The 16,789-nt window shown below is 37.0% G+C and overlaps 1 protein-coding gene across 1 annotated transcript in view; it reads right to left on the minus strand.

Annotated features, from left to right (window-relative positions):
* LOC130085090 (alpha-1,6-mannosylglycoprotein 6-beta-N-acetylglucosaminyltransferase B) overlaps positions 1 to 14,255 on the minus strand; it is a 124,731-nt gene extending 110,476 nt beyond the window's left edge. Inside the window, exons 1-2 of the mRNA XM_056250676.1 lie at positions 14,093 to 14,255; positions 10,242 to 10,354 (exon numbers count right to left, since the gene is read on the minus strand). Of these exons, the coding sequence (XP_056106651.1) occupies positions 10,242 to 10,354; positions 14,093 to 14,160 (181 nt within the window). The 5' untranslated portion in view covers positions 14,161 to 14,255. The remainder of the gene's footprint in view (positions 1 to 10,241; positions 10,355 to 14,092) is intronic.
* Between the last annotated feature and the right edge of the window lie 2,534 nt (positions 14,256 to 16,789).

Genomic DNA, 16,789 nt, shown 5'->3' on the forward strand with positions numbered 1-16,789 from the left:
TGGCGTCACCTATAGGACGCCAAAGGATGAGAATGCGTTGGGGATACACAGTATTTACATGGACATGGGGAAACACGTGACAAAAACAACCAATGACAAGTAGAACTAATCAAACCAATGAGAATGAGAACCAATAAGAATATGACACATGAGACGAAGAAACCGTGAACTAAATGAACTAAAGGGACCAAAAGGGTGTGAACTATAAAAATAAAACTCATGAAAGCATAACCATAACCAAACCCTAAAACAGTTTCTGTGCAACTAACAGTGTTTTGTTGCACATCATTATTGGACAGAGACATTTGTCACACTGTCCATATGAAGGTATTTTCTTATTAGATAAAATGAAAGATAATTCAGAGTACATTTACACAAAAATTATGTACTAAAAACGAAAATTTTCCCCTTTGTGTCTTTCGCGTACAGACGACAACGTTGTCAAACCGATCCCCGTTTACACAGATCTGCGAAAACGACTAAAATCGCTGTATTTTTCACGCCAGGCCAGTAGGTGGCGATGTAACTTTCTAAAGAAACGCTATACGCCTATATACTGAACACATAATACGCATACGCATGGCATCACTGTTTGTGTTTTCACAAATTACATTTTTGTAGTTTACACAGAGATGATAATGGTATCGATTTCAAAAGCTTGTAAAAGTTTGCGTTTTCAGGCCCCAAAACATCAGTCGTGTAAATGAACGGCCAAAACGCATACGTTTTTAGTTTTTTAGTTGAAAACAGTGTCGTGTAAACGGCTCTTCGTTTGTGTTTAAATTAATTTTATACTATATATTATTATAATAAATATACTAAATGATATGTGTAATTATATAACACCATCTAATAATATTATTTATATACATGCATGCAAACTAGGAGTGACATTTGTTTTTGCTACTAAAAATTCAAGTATTGACTGCACTTAATTCCAGCTATTTTTCCCCCAGGTATGTTGGTGTTAAAGTGTGAAGAAAACAAACCCGGATTCTGCCTAGTGAGTCGGTGTGAAATTCTTGAGCTCTTTAGCTCGACTCTGTCTGACAGCAACCGTGGGAGTACGTGACAGAAGACGAGAGATGCTGCCGTGAAACTGCATCGGTTTACTTATGACTCACTAGCCGTAAGATGACCTGAGGGCTTCTGAAGAGCGGCAGGTCACACTAGCTCCAAATGCTATGTGTGCCCACATCTGCCCAAGATATTTAGCATGAGCGGGCTTGATGGCATACATATACAAAGCGGTATGAACACACAAGCACACATACATTTTAAAATCAACATGGAATCTAAACTGATCCTGTTTACATTATAATGTTCATGTTATTATGAAGAAAAAACAAGAAAGTCAATACCTGGTAAGCTACCTGTTTGGGATTCACTTTATTTTGACGGTCCCTTTTACACATTCTGTTGACTATACGTACACTGGGTCTCATTCATGAAACATTCGTAAATATACGAGTAAATATGCGAGTGATTTGCGCGTAAAGAGACCTTCCCGAAAACTCTTCTCCTGATTCACAAATACTTCGTAAACGTCAGATGTGATAGTGAAATGTGTGTGTGTGTTAATGAATTCCAATCAGTCGGGTAACACTTTATAATAACTACACGCTAATAATCATTAGTTAAGCATGAGTAAACAGTTAATTCATCATTCATAAAGCATTAATAGACATTAATAAGCAGTTTATTAATACAGCTATAAATGCTTTCTTCTTGATTTACAAGCATATCTATAATTTGTTTAATACTTGTATTTTCATCCTTTATTAATGATCAATTTATTATTTCTAAATGAATAATTGCATTTTTTATAAACCAGTTATTTCAGTGGTTCACAAGATTACTTAGAACGTGTAAGTAAATGATTAATAAACTATTTAAATGTACATTCATACATCTTATTATTCAGACATATAGTGATGGTTACTTAGTGTGTTAATAAATGCTTTATTAACATGTATTTATGCTGTAATTCAGGGTTAATTCAGGTAGTTATAAAGCATTTAGTAGTGGTCAGTTAACTATGTGTGTGAGCTCATCTAAAGTGAGGACTATTCATTTCTTGTAAAGCATTTATAAAGGAGATTTAAAGGCTGTTAAATATTTCTATGTTCTGTATCACTGTGTTGTGTTTGTTATATTTTACTGTTTAGAAGATTGATGCGCCTTTAAATCTCCTTTATAAATGCTTTACAAGGCATGAATAGTCCTCACTTTAGATTAGCTCACAAAATAGTTAACTGACCACTACTAAATGCTTTATAACTACCTGTATTTACTACATTTACTTACACTTTCTAAGTGATCTTATGAATGACTGACAACTCTTGTTTGTAAATGCTATACTTAATTTAGAAATTATTAATTGATCATTAACAAGGTATGAAAATACAATTATTAAACGCATTTATAAATCAAGAAAAAAAGCGTTTATAGCTGTATTTATAAACTGCTTATTAATGTCTATTAATGCTTTATAAATGATGAATTAACTGTTTACTCATGCTTAACAAATGATTAATAGCATGCAGTTATTATAAAGTGTTACCCATATTAGGACATGAATGCGAATGAAAAAAAAAATTTCTCAGATGCAGAAATTGAAGTTTTATTATCAGAAGTTCATTCAAAACGCCACATTTTATTTTCAAGCGTACATAGTGGCGTATCGGGTCCTAAAAAAAAGGAAGCTTATTGGCAGCATATTACAGATGCAGTTAATGGAGTTTCATCTGTTAATCGAACATTCCCAGAAGTGAGAAGAAAATGGTTCGACATTAAGCTTGAGAGCAAAAAACGAATTAGTTCACTTCGGAAAAATAGTATTCAAACTGGAGAAGGACCACCATCGCAGATGCTATTACTGGCTCTCATAATAAGAAAAACCGTATGTAATTACTATATATAATATTTTTTCAAAATGCTGTTTAAATATGTACCCGATTAAGGTGAATTAAAATGCAGCCTTATTAATGAGCAAAACGTTCGGGTGTTAAGTGCACTATTTACGCGTGGCTGGGAGCAGGTGTAGATTTCTTGTGTACTAACATTTGGAGAATACGAACATTTTAATAATTCTGAAAATTTACGCCAGAACCACTTTACACACGATTTACACAAAAATTCGTTCTGCTCGTGTTTCATGAATGAGACCCAATAAGTGCAAGGCAGATTTAAAATGAGTTGCATTTTAAGCTCCTGTTGACTTTAAGGTCTACTCTAAAAAGTTTGATCTAATCTGCAATGAATTTGTTCAGTTTATTTTAGTAGTATTATTATTATAGAGAAGTCTTTTGAAAATGTGCTGAAGCAAATATTTACAGCATTAATTTCACCCCAAGAATCCAACAGCAGACTCCTTCAGAGTGTGTGAAAGAACTCGGCTCCCGTTCCCATTAGACCCTCGTTTAGCATTATAAATACACAACAGTGCAAGGAGGAAAACATGGATGCTGGAGAAACTAGGGCACATCTCGTGGCGAGGGGACTGGGGATGATTATATCACCGCTGTATCCTTTCAATTCATTCAACTCCTTAAAGAAAATATTGTAATGATACTAATAATCTGCAATAGGTTTGATTGATTTAGCAGCAGTCGTTTGATTACATTTGATTTGTGGCTCGGAAATAGTGCCGAGATTTGTTTCGAATTCATTTGACATTCCTTTTCAAAACTTTCAATTCAAATCTGAGATCTGAGGCCAGACTTTTCAGCGTGGTCTCAGACATTTGTGTCCCACTGTGTATACAAGTGAGAAAAGACCTCTATACATGAAGATACAGGCTTATAATAGAATCAGTGTTTTCATCTCCTGCTGTGCCTGTGTGCCACAACTGTCAAAGGCCACGGTTTTTGAACCCTGCATTGACTGTCTAAAGGAAAGAGAAGCGCTGATTTTCATCTCGGAGCGGTGCAGATATCTGCCAGAGTGTGATGAAGCACTGGGACGACTCCAACTGAAATCTAAAGACCTTCCTAGAGGATGTTGTGTCAAAGCCCTGCAATCTACAGATTTATATGTCACTAGCAACCAAACACCATACAAAGCACGCGGGAGACTCGACTAACAGGGTTGTGCATCATTCAGAATGGAATTGAGCTAGAAAACAAGATGCAGAATTGCAATTTGAATATGAACGTGAGGGTAGTAGACATGACAGTGATCGTTTACATTTGCATTCGCTTACTCGCGTGCAACAGTGAAATTAGCCAATCATAACAGTGACCGTTTACTGCATGTGAAATTGTGTCAACGCAATTTACGTCGTTATATTGATGCGCAAACAAACACATTTCAGTACATTCACGTTGTTTCCACATTCCATAATTCTGAATGGATCTGTGTACTGTAATACATAGTTCCCACATGAGGTCACAACATACGGGCATTTGCCAACCCGGCGCCATTTCTGTGGGCATGTTTCGGGCAGAATATTAGAAGAAGAAGCTGAAACGAGTTAATTTCGTGATAAAAAGTGAAAATGGTCATCTCCTGCTGGGCCAATGGATGTTCAAATCGTGCCGGAGGTTCAGTTAAATTTGGATTTTACAATATACCCGTCTTTAGACTTCATGAATCTGAGAAGACTAAGCTTTTGTCAGAACAACGACGGAGGTTATGGCTGCGAGGATAATAAACAAGTCAACACTTTGCAGTTTGAATGATGTCCTATTAACATAATGACGAGGTATTAAAAACAACAGTTTCCACTGTTCGATCGCGCGCGCGACTCTCACACACACACACACACACTCTCCAGCACTGCAATCTCGGATTATGTCCCTAAAGAACCCGCGTATAAAGTAGTTCCGCATTACATTATCGTTAATTAATTTGCACGCGAGTTTTATTTATTTTTATACCGTGTATATTCATGCACTGAACCGTGACGCCCGTACAGTTTCGGTTCAATACGAATACATGTACCGTTCCAACCCTATTCTTCAGTGTACAAATAAGTACATGCATATTACAGAAAGCACCGATGACTGTTATAAGGGGAACAGGAATTAAGTTGTGAAGGCTATGGCTTTTTAATAGACAGATAGTCTAGCATCACGCTACATACATTCGCTATGATGACTACTTTTCCATTGATTGCACTTGAGCAAACGTCACCAACCCAACCCTCGACAAACTGATTGTACGCCTCCAGTGATTTCCAGGCTCGGAATTGCTCACATGTGTATAAAATACCAGATAATGGTAACGTTACACATGATAATACTGTCATGATAATACAGCAAAGCTGCATAATCAGTGCTCGGTGCTTCCTCCACACCATTTATGACTGAAATTTTCGCATTGTACCTCTCTCTGTCTTGTGTTAATAGAGTCTCTTTATAATCTCTGCCACTTTGTCTCTTCATGATTTTCGTAACATAATAAACCGAAAGAAATATTCGAAATTTGCTTGTAAAACTTTGTAAACAGAGCAGCTTATGCCCTCAAAGATGGCGTCTCCGGGGAGGTCACGTGACATTAATTGGCCTGTGGGAACCATGTATAGGCATATAATGCAGTCAAGGTGGTTGGTTTAGTTTTTTTTTTGTTGTTGTTGTTGTTTTGTTTTGTTTTGTTTTGTTTTGGTATCTTCATAAGGTCTTGTTTGGTACCTAAAATGGTAACTTGTCTAAAATGATTTTTTTTTTTTTTGATGCATGCTTTAGTGTGCATACATTTATGAATTACATGAACTCCTTGTCATTTGGTTAAGTTTCCTTTTTTGGAAAGATACCTAAATTAACCATGAAAAAAAAGCTTGCAGAAAATACAGTTTTTTTTTAAATCATCTGGTTTAATTTGCGGTATATAGCAAAAGATGATAAAATGCATGCATTGAACAAGATAAATTAAAAGTATAGTAAAGTAATACAAATTTTAATATATTGCCAGCCAAGTAATTTACTTCATAATCATCAACAGTGTTGGATCCTGTGATATAAGCAGTTTCTATGGCGTTCTTTTAACAACAAATGACATTAAACATGAGAGCGCTCTCAAACATACGTTGGTCTCATGACTCTCATGTAGTGTGAGCACCCACTGGTGAGCACTGACCGACTCTCATTAGTCAGATGACCCAGTCTGTTGTGATTGGTCTACTCTGCTCTGATTGGTCAGATGGCCCAGTCTGTTGTGATTGGTCTACTCTGCTCTGATTGGTCAGATGGCCCAGTCTGTTGTGATTGGTCTACTCTGCTCTGATTGGTCAGATGGCCCAGTCTGTTGTGATTGGTCTACTCTGCTCTGATTGGTCAGATTGCCCAGTCTGTTGTGATTGGTCTACTCTGCTCTGATTGGTCAGATGGCCCAAGCTGTTGTGATTGGTCTACTCTGCTCTGATTGGTCAGATGGCCCAGTCTGTTGTGACTCTGATCTGAGTTAGTGTAAATAGCCTCTGCCAACAAGGTGGGCTATTTGAGCTTAGTGTAAATAGAACTCCATTACTTATAATGAGGGAACAAATTAGTAGAAAAAGGTCAAACATTGTTTGTGAGCAACCAATAAAGACCATAGACTAGCATTATGCAAATTTGTTACAAACCGTACTTTAGGTTCGAGTAGGAAGTAAGACTGGAACAACTGACGACTCATTCCAGGCAGTTCAGAATCCGTTGCTTGACAATAAATCAATTTATCGTGCACTTTGATCTTTGAAACTTTTCAGAACTTTTAACATCTATATAACACAATAATTGAAAGGTAATATCTGAGAAAGAAAAAAAATGGGCACTTTAAAGGAGCTTCCCCTTAAAAAACAGATCATTTCAGACAGAGGGTCAGAATGAGGGTTAAACGTTTTTCTATGTATGGTTATTTTTTAAAAAACATTGTTAACATAATAAGTAAACCTCAAAGAACATATACAAATAATAATACATAATCAATGTCATGACCCCTTGAACAGAGCACTGTTGTAATAAATAGTACTTAAAATACATTAGTGTGTTGCTAGTGTCCGTGTACTTTCTGATAATTTGCTTTTCAATTTAAAAAGAAAATAATAATTTTTATTGTTAGGTTCATGAGTAGAAAATGTATAAACAGCTGTGAAAAGGCATTAACACACCTAATTTTGATATCGGATGTATGATTCACCATCCACTGCATGAAAAAGATAATATTTTCGAATCCCTAATAATGACGCATCTAAATCTACACATTTCAGCAATATTTTGACTACTAGATTATAGATTAAATCAGATAGGTTATATTTCCATTTAGAATAGTAATAAGTTAGAGCCTGTCCAGTGTAGGGTTGTATTCTCTAAATGCAACCAAGTTTGAAAGCTAGTTTTATGGCTGTAATGCTAGGCATCCTGTATTTCTTGCTTAACTAACACATTCCTGCTATTTAAAACGGACAAAGTGCTCCTTGCATCAACCCACACGCAAGCTTTCATTAAAAATGTATAATAACAAACCTTTCTTAGAATAGCCATTAGTATCCATTAGAGGCATAATCCCAGAACATATGTTGGATGGTATTATTCAAGATAGAACATGGCCAGAGTGAGGGTGTAAAAGCTGGTGGATCTCTTATGTGGAAGAGGATCAGAGAATCAGCAGGGTTTCTCTTAGGGACCAACAGAGAGCATTGAGATATATTACTAAAAGCTAAACATTACTGTTAGATCAGCAATGCCCCCCCAAAAATGGCTACACTTTATTTTACAGTATGTGCACTTACCTAAGAAAGTAATATAAGGTAACTACATGGTACCTAGTTATTACCCAGTTATTGTAATTGCTATAATAAGTACATGGTATGGGAGACAGGGCTGTAAAATAAAGTGCTACCAAAAAAAAAAAAAAAAAAAAAAAAAATTGTAAATTGTTAAGTATTTATACATAATGGTGATATTATATACATAATTGGTGTATGTCAGCATTGTTTTACTTTAATACTGTAATTGTCACGAACTGCTCCGAGACAAGAAGGTTGAGGATCCAAATGCAGTTTTTATTGAACAGGGTATATCCAAAGACGTAATCCAAAGTACAGGCAAGGTCAAACACAGGCAGGCAGTCCATACAAAAACACAACAAGGAACTCGGGAAAAATAGTAATCCACGGAACAGGCAAGGAATCCAAAAACAAGAGACATGAAACCAGGGAGAATGCTTGGAATTGCAGTGTAACACTAAACAAGACTTTGCAGATAATGAATGAGAAAACCAGGCTTATATGGGGTGAGCTAAACAAGATAATGAGACACAGGTGAATGTGATAATGGATGAAGAGTCCAGGCAGTGAGTTATGGCAGATGTAGTTTGTGAGGGAATGACGATAATCTGATGTGGAGTGCCCTCTGGACCCTCTCAAGGGCACTCCAGCTGGTGACCCTTACAGATGTACAATAAAAAAATTGTCAGAAAATTCTGTAATGTAGAAACTAAACGTGACAATAACGACCCAGCGTTCAACATTCTCAAATGTAACTCCAAAAAACAAACAAAAGACCATTTTAAGTTACACAGAAAAAAACAACAACAATATAAATAACTGCATGTTTATAATAACATACACATTTTTATTTTTGGATGAACTATAAGTCATCTATATATATAACTGTAAGTATAAGTCTATATAACTATAAATCATGCATTGGCACCATTTTATGAGAACTGAACTAATGAGAACTAGCTATATATATATAAATGAACTAAATTAATAACTTTTTTACAACAAAAATGAACCATCACTGCAATTACTTAAGCTAGACTATGACGATACTTTCTTCTAGAAATAAACTTTGTTGCATTATTTTCCTGTTATCACTGTAAAGGAACGATCTGTATTGTAAAAAGCACTATATAAATAAAGCTGACTTGACTTGACTCATCTAGTGCAGGGGTTATCAATCTTTTAGATGCCACAGCCCCCCAAATATGACAATTCTCGCATGAGGGACCCCTATCCAAAACATTTATCTTTTATACACATCCAATTTATACACAGAATTATATATTTTTTTACATTTCTTTTCTAGACTTTTCCACAGACCCCGTCACTAACTTGCGGCCCCCTGGCGATCCCCGGAGCCCAGTTTGAAAACACCTGATCTAGCAGATATGACAATTCTTGTGTCTTTATTTTCATTTCTTGCAGCAACTTAAAAAAAATCTCAAAGCCAGATTGCAATATGTGTAGTGATGTAGTGATATTTGGATACTGACTGCATTTTAAGTAATTCATATGCACTTAGTTTGAAATAATTAGTCATTTGTAACTGGAATTCATTTTAAAGTAACCCTCACATCTCACATGTCAGCGCTGGGCTCCCAAAACACATTGACGTCCATCTCTGGCTGATCAGCAGGCAGTGTTTAATGAGCGAGAGCCAGATGCTTTCTCAAGACCTCAGCCTGGGAGTGGTTAATTAATCAGATTGTGCTCTCTTTCTCTCACTCTCCCCCTCTTTTCTCCATGCGACCTCTCCCACAACATCACAGAACACTAATCCATCATCTTCAGCCTTATACTGGGGTTTGCTGAGCACACCATGAAACAGTTTTCCAATTTTCCAGCTACCGAGTGGAGCTCTTAAGATGGCTATTTGCCACATTTGGGTACACCATTTCCTGTTGGGCACAGCGGTGTTGAAACTAGAAAGGAACTGAATATTAAACATATTGGCTCTCTTCCAAAACCTCTGTAGTGAGCCCATGTAGGCAGAATTTTAAAGAAGTATGGGTGAGATTCCTACATCTAAGCTTTCACAAAAGGTAGACGGCATAATTACGCTACCTCGCTAAATTCTAAGTCAGCATCGCATGCATCTATTGCAGAGAAGACGATCTCAACCAGGTCACATAGAATCTGTGCCGGCATCATATCTGGAACACCCTTCATTCATCAACTTTCACGAATACCCTTGATGAGTGAGTAAATGATGACTGAATGTTATTTTTTGGGCGAGTCTTTCTCATGGACAGGTTCTTTTTTGGCATTTGCAGTGACGAGACCTCTAGCCTCTGGTGTGATCTATTTTCATAAAAAGTGATGACTGAAGACAAATGGGGTCTTCGACAGCCAGAGATGCTATTCACAGCACACCGACCCCTGGATAATCAAGCCTGTTAAAGGCCAACGTGAAATCCTCCATTGACCCCATTAAAGATCCCATAAAATGACACTTTCCAAATGCCACAGGATGAATTAGACATGCATATGGTCAGCACAGGTGGACGTGCAGAGCTGCCAGTTATTAATGTACCTTCGGTTCGGATGCTGAATGGGGAATCGCCCAGTCGCTTGGCCGAGAACTGCCCCCCCAGAGAGGTCATTAAGAAGCACAGACTGAAGAAACCGATTCCCGCCACAAATATCCTGAAAAAGACAGACCGAGACAGACAGATATAAATGTGCTGGGGTGGAACAAGAAAAAAAACCTGTGAAAAAGACTTTCAAGCCAGACATTGATGAGGATCAAGTATGAGAAGTGTATTGTTAGTATGTTGTCCTTGTGAAACTTGTCCTTTAAATGAATAGTTCACCCAATGAATTAAAGCTTTATTTATGTATGTATTGGATGAGAAAAACATTAGCACAACTCTTTACTATAAAAGGATAGTTTATTTACCACGTCTGTCAGACTCCAAAAAAAACGCACCATAAAGGAGCAGAAGGAGGAGAAGATTTGGAATAGACCGTCAATGCGACTGTTCCTCGTACAACACTATTATACGATTATTACCTAGTTCTGGCATGAAAATCTAGATGGCGCAGGCTCAGAAGTCTTTGACTTGTTTGGTAGCGATCACATCATTGTCTGCATGACACAGTATGCAGCGCTTCCAGAAACTCTCCACCTTCCCCAGCTCCACCTGTATAGATCTGCTACGGTTTAAATCATGTATGTTACATGTGCAGCAGCAGCAGAATGTCTTACATGCTCACAGCAATGTCTGTGAATGTATATTCACAGTAATAAGTCTCGGTACTTGCACATCTATTCCGCCTAGACCAAATACATTAACATTGCCATATCTATTACCATGCCAATCTCCAGAGAGTTGCCATGACAGAACTTGGAATATAACAAGGGTCAAATGGTCTGCATGGTAGGAAAATTTTTTCGTTTTTAGAGCCTCTCAGACATGGTCATTGTCATTTTATGGAAAATAACAGCATATACATTTTTGGAAAGACATGAGGGGCTTTCACACCTGGTAGTTCTAGGAACTAGCCACAAGGGTGTTTCCCTGAGAACTAATGGTTCCCTTTAGGAACCAATGGTACCACCATTAGGAACTCTGATGTGACATACGCCGCTCTTGTTGTTGTGACTTTTATTTTGACGGCGCTGAACGCCAGCCAGAGTCTAAGCACACAGTGCAGACATTCTCCGTGTTCATTAGTTTACGATCTATCAAACAGTCCCGTCTAATACGTTATTAAATAGAACTGTTATACATAGAAAGTATCAGTAATGAAAAGGTATTAGCGTATGCCGTGTGGTTGATGTCCAGTGTTGCTGAGCAGAAATACATAATCATGTTTGGCTTGGTCCTCTCAAAGTGGCGTTGGAATTTCTCCTTAGCGTAAAGGTTAAGAGGTCCATCTATCACTGTTTTACATGTTCTTAGAGATAGTTTGTGGAGTAAATACATAGGCTAGAATCTGTGTGTTTACTCAGCTTTTTTTTTTTTTTAATGGCGGGTGCTGGTGTTTTACGTGCATTTGGCCAATCAGCGCACACTAACATCACTGGTAGTTCCTATAGTGCTGGGTTAGACCCAACTCTGAAGTTGGAGCTAAATTAGTCCCTCCAAAAAGAGGTTCCTAGAACTAAAATAATTCCTAGTTTCTACGGTGCGAACACACCAAAATCCGGGTACTTACACCAATAGTTCTAGGAATTATGAAAAGTTTCCTCCGGTGTGAAAGCCACAATGGTATAATGTCACAATAATGATAGAATTTTCATTTTTGGGTGAATTGTTTCTTTAAACTTCAAAAAGTCATATCAGAAACAGGTGTGTAGGATGGCAGTTTATCAACCTGTCTCATAGGAAATATGTACCCCTGTACACTTTTTGCAGCGCCACAAAATATGAACCATCAGGTAAATATCACTGCAGTTTCTAACAGAAGTGAACACTAGAGGCAGTAAAACAGCAAGCGCTTTTAATCGTTTTCACACACAATTATGATTACAGGGGCAGATTATGGATTAATAAAGACTTTTTTTTCACACGGCTATTTGCACAATTATGTTATGACCTCAAAACACATTTTACCACAGTGCATGATTTGTAAATTAATATATTTTGGAGTTTGCACCATTTAACCACCTCCATATGTGTGATTTTTACTGATGTACTAAGCTTGCTCGGTAGCTCAGCTGGTACAGAATTGTACATGTAGAGAGCTCGGGTACGACTCCCGAGAAAGACGAGTCATGATAAAAGAGCTCAAAGACAAGAGTTTAAAAACAAGCTAAAATGCCATGGTTAAAATTGCCTTTTTATGTCACATTTGCTTTTGTTAACATTATCGGGTAGGTTTAGGGTTTAGTGTAGGTGTACGTTGTTGTAAAATGGAGCATTAAGCGTCGTTCACCGGACATTTCAATTCAGGACTGCGGTGATATGTACAAACTTCAACGTAATAAAACGTTGCCATATTCACGTTCATCTAAAAATAAACACGCTTTTAGTGCAACTCACTGGACATTTCACTTTTAAACTGTCGCAAAACGTGAACGACACAACGTATTTTGCGTTTTGTACGTTTTTCTAATGAGCTTAAAAGCTTATGGTAGAGCAAAAATTTATCAAATTAACCCAACCAACCCAGCTGTTTGAGCACTGCTAGTGCTTATTTAAAACAATAATAATAATTCTTATTCATCCTAAGGTGAATTAACATTTGCATTACAGATATTTGAGGGTAGAAAAGGTGGAATTCAAAACACTATTAATGTGCCCAAATCAAGTGTTATTATGGGAACCATCAGCAGAGTAACACTGAAGCAGTGTTAGAGTTAATTAGATTAGTGATTAATTGAGTGATGATTGAGCGTTATTGAAGACACCTGATGATAGCAAGCAGAATCACTGAAGAGAAGAGAAACACAATAATAAAAAGTCACTATTATGGTGATCAGTTTGCTTTAGTTTTGCAGTTCGAATGTTGATATATATATATATATATATATATATATATTTTTTTTTTTTTTTTTTTTTTTTTTTTTTATCTCTGGCTGCTGTAACTGTGTTTATTATGGCAAGAAAAACCAGAGAAAATGTGATGACAATGTTTGCTACTTATTGATGATGATGATGTAATCATCTAGGCATTATTTTTATTTTATTTCCACAATATAGGCCTAATTAAATCTGCTAATTAATACAATTTAATTGTCTGAGTTCGACCACAGCATATATCTGTAACACTCTTTTATATAGGGGGGAAATGGCTTAAACTATAGCATAATCATATTCATTTTATAAGTTGCAGAGCTCCTGCAGAACAGAATGACCCACATCCTCGCGCTGCTGGATTCCCGCCACTGTGTGAAAACAGCGCGAAAGCTCACCAGAGTCTCACTTCTTCTTACACCATCCTCATATCCTTTCCTGAAGCTCTTCTGACAACATCAATGAAATCCTCTCAAGAGCCTAAAATAGTTCCACTACCTCCATAAATCCACACCATGTAATTTGCAGTAAGCAGTTGTCTTTCTTTGCAGATATACTTTCATGTGGTAACAGTGAAGAGACGAAGTTTGACATCATTTCAGCTTTGTTCGAGGATACGAACTAGACAAGGTCGATAAGTTTGCCGCGAAATATTTCTCACAAAAATGATCATGGTAAGCATCTATCTATCTATCTATCTATCTATCTATCTATCTATCTATCTATCTATCTATCTATCTATCTATCTATGATCTGGTTTGTTCCTACACTACCATAAAGAAATTAAACAAAACGACAGAAATATTGTTACCTCTGTTACATTGTTTGATCTCACATTAATAAGGTCTCACATTAGTTGTGTCAAATATCTGCAATATCTGAACATTTAAAATGAGTCCTAGATAAGATTGTCAAGTCTTACCTGAACGGTTTGAACGTCATCAGGCATCTTCTCATCATAGTTATACACTCGCTATTTACAGCAATCATTTTTCACGCGGGCTGTGCAACAACATACGAACTAAAAAATACATAATTTACTTTTAATCTTTTTCCCCCCGGTTGCGTTTCTTAATATGCGAGCTTAAAGCAAACGCCTTCCTTTAACTGAAAGCTCTTTGATGAAGTTGCTCGAAGAAAAACATCCGAAGATTGCTGAGCAAAGTAATCAGCAGGTCATTCATTTGGTGGTGTTGAACTCCTACTCATAATAGTTTCCAAATAGAGTCAGAAGTAATCCAGAAGACAAAGGACCATCTCTGTAGATTTTAGTGAAGTATCAATGAGTAGAAGCTCGTGAGGGGAATAACCGCGTCAGAACTCCCTGCGCAGCGCGCGACGACACTGGATCGATTCAGCGGCACGACAGGCGTTTTCAGTGATGTGTGCCATCACTTGCTCCTTCTCTGGGAATAATGTTGTCTCTGTGGCTCAATATAAAGAGGAATATAGTTCAGCTGCTTCGGATGAAGCGTCTGCGAGCTTAAACCGCTCAGCTGTAGTTTCAGAGCCGTGGACAGCTCCCAGTGCACACGCCAAAGGCATCAAGAGCGCCATCCGATGGATTTCCACCAGTTTACTCGGATTATCCGATCTGAGATACGACGAGTGGGTCTTTCTTTATGTTATGCAGAGTTGTATGTCAGTGCTGTCACTGTGCTTGCAACACTGTTAAAAATAACGTTTTATTGGCATCTGTCCGGGGTTCCATGAAGAACATTAAGCATTCATGGAACTTTTCTATTCCACAAAAGGTTCTTTACAGTGGAAAGAGGTTCTGTAGATTTTTTTGAAATGTTCTTTATAGTATAAGAACAAGGAGAACAGTTCACTGAAACGTTCTTTATGGATTCAAAAGAAATATCTATGGCATTGCTGCGAAAATACCATTATTTTTAACCCCTAGATAAAAATAAGAAGTTATATTTTTGCATAAAGAAAACAGCTTTTATGACTATTAAACACCAACCTCATTTTTATTACTGTACAGTGTAAAAAGTTGATCCATTAGGGCAGTATTTGAGATAAGGAAAAGTCACTGAGATAATACTCTATATTTCATGCTGCTATCAAATTAAATTGGAAGCATCAATAACACACTGTAATAGATGTCCCAAAATTATGTCACAAATAGGATTTCCAGTGACACAACTTGTCCCATATTAGAGGTAAGATGTCAATAATAATAAATCATATTTAGTATTTGAAAACAGTGAAACATTTTTTTCAACATCATGTAATAGTATTTGTAATAGTTGTATATTTCCTGTTTGGAGACAAAGCTTAATATCAGCATCAGTTGAGCAACTCACACAGCTTATGCCAATATGTCTGAACACTTTACTGCACAGCTGGTTTTTAAGAAATGCTTCATTTTATAATTAATGGATAAAGTTCAGACGAATAATTTATGTTTTTATATATTGGAAATTCCCTTTAACAATGACTTTTTTGAATATGACAGACCCTTTCTAAACATATAGACATGTGACAAAAATTGTGCACTTAAGGGGGCGATTGATAATTTTTTTTAATTGGGTGTACTAAATATGTTTTAATGTTAAAAAACGCATTGTTTATTGTACATTATTGCAGCATACCTATTCCCAGTCTGTCAGAAATGCTCTGGAGTGTGTTTCCCGTACAATGACGTAAAACTCGCTGCTTAAATATCATAGTACGATGCATAGTTGAAGAAATCATCTGGCTATAAGACTGTTTCACGAAACCGCATTGCCGCAAACCTGTCGTTCAACCATGTTGGTTAATGATGTCACGCAGAGTAATAACTTCTTTTAATTAATGCATGATTTATGGCTAATTATGGACATGGCATCTGAGGAGAATTCTCATTTTTCTTAGTGATTTTGCAGATTCAATCATAAGCTTCACATGCGCACTCTTCAAAAACGGTTCTTTAAATCTCTTGACGTCGAACTAAAAGGAGTAAATTACATTTGTATGTATTCGACATAAAAGATAGAGGTTGTATTGAATTTCAGCTTGCTTATTTTGCTCAAGATAAGGATTTATTAATTAAGTTCACATGTCATGCAAACAAGAAACTATGCTTCTAACGCAACTTTGCGATGCTGTTTGCGAAATATTCATTGAAAATATGGTTTTGGAAAACACAGACCCGTTGAACAATGCTGATAACGACGGGACTTGTGATCATGGTTGGCAAACGATGCTTTCTGGAAACACACCCCTGATTGAGTCCCTCCTTTCGAAAAACTCAAAGTGTTCTGATTGGCCAGCTGACACACCGTGTGTTGTGATTGGTCAAACACCTCAAGCGTGTGTCAGAAATATAACGCCCCCTATACCATAATCACAAGCTTCAGCTTCCAAGGCTTCTAAAGCAGTTGTAAACACAGTTAATAATCTCGTTGGTTTTATTGGTTTATCAGTTCACTCAATTGGTATGACTTCGTACGAATGACCTACCCCCTGACCCCGCCCCTAAACCTACCCATCACTGGGGTTTAGACAAATTGCACAAATTCGTACGAATTGTTCGTGCGACAGCGTTGATATATGCTATATGCTTACACTATCATTGTGTCTAGACAGGATGTGTTTCACTACAGTATTAACAGTAATGAGAATCTAATGA

This window comes from Rhinichthys klamathensis, unplaced genomic scaffold, assembly GCF_029890125.1.
Source record: "Rhinichthys klamathensis goyatoka isolate OS25496 unplaced genomic scaffold, OSU_Roscu_1.1 h1tg000004l_1, whole genome shotgun sequence".
Taxonomy (NCBI): Eukaryota; Metazoa; Chordata; class Actinopteri; order Cypriniformes; family Leuciscidae; genus Rhinichthys; species Rhinichthys klamathensis.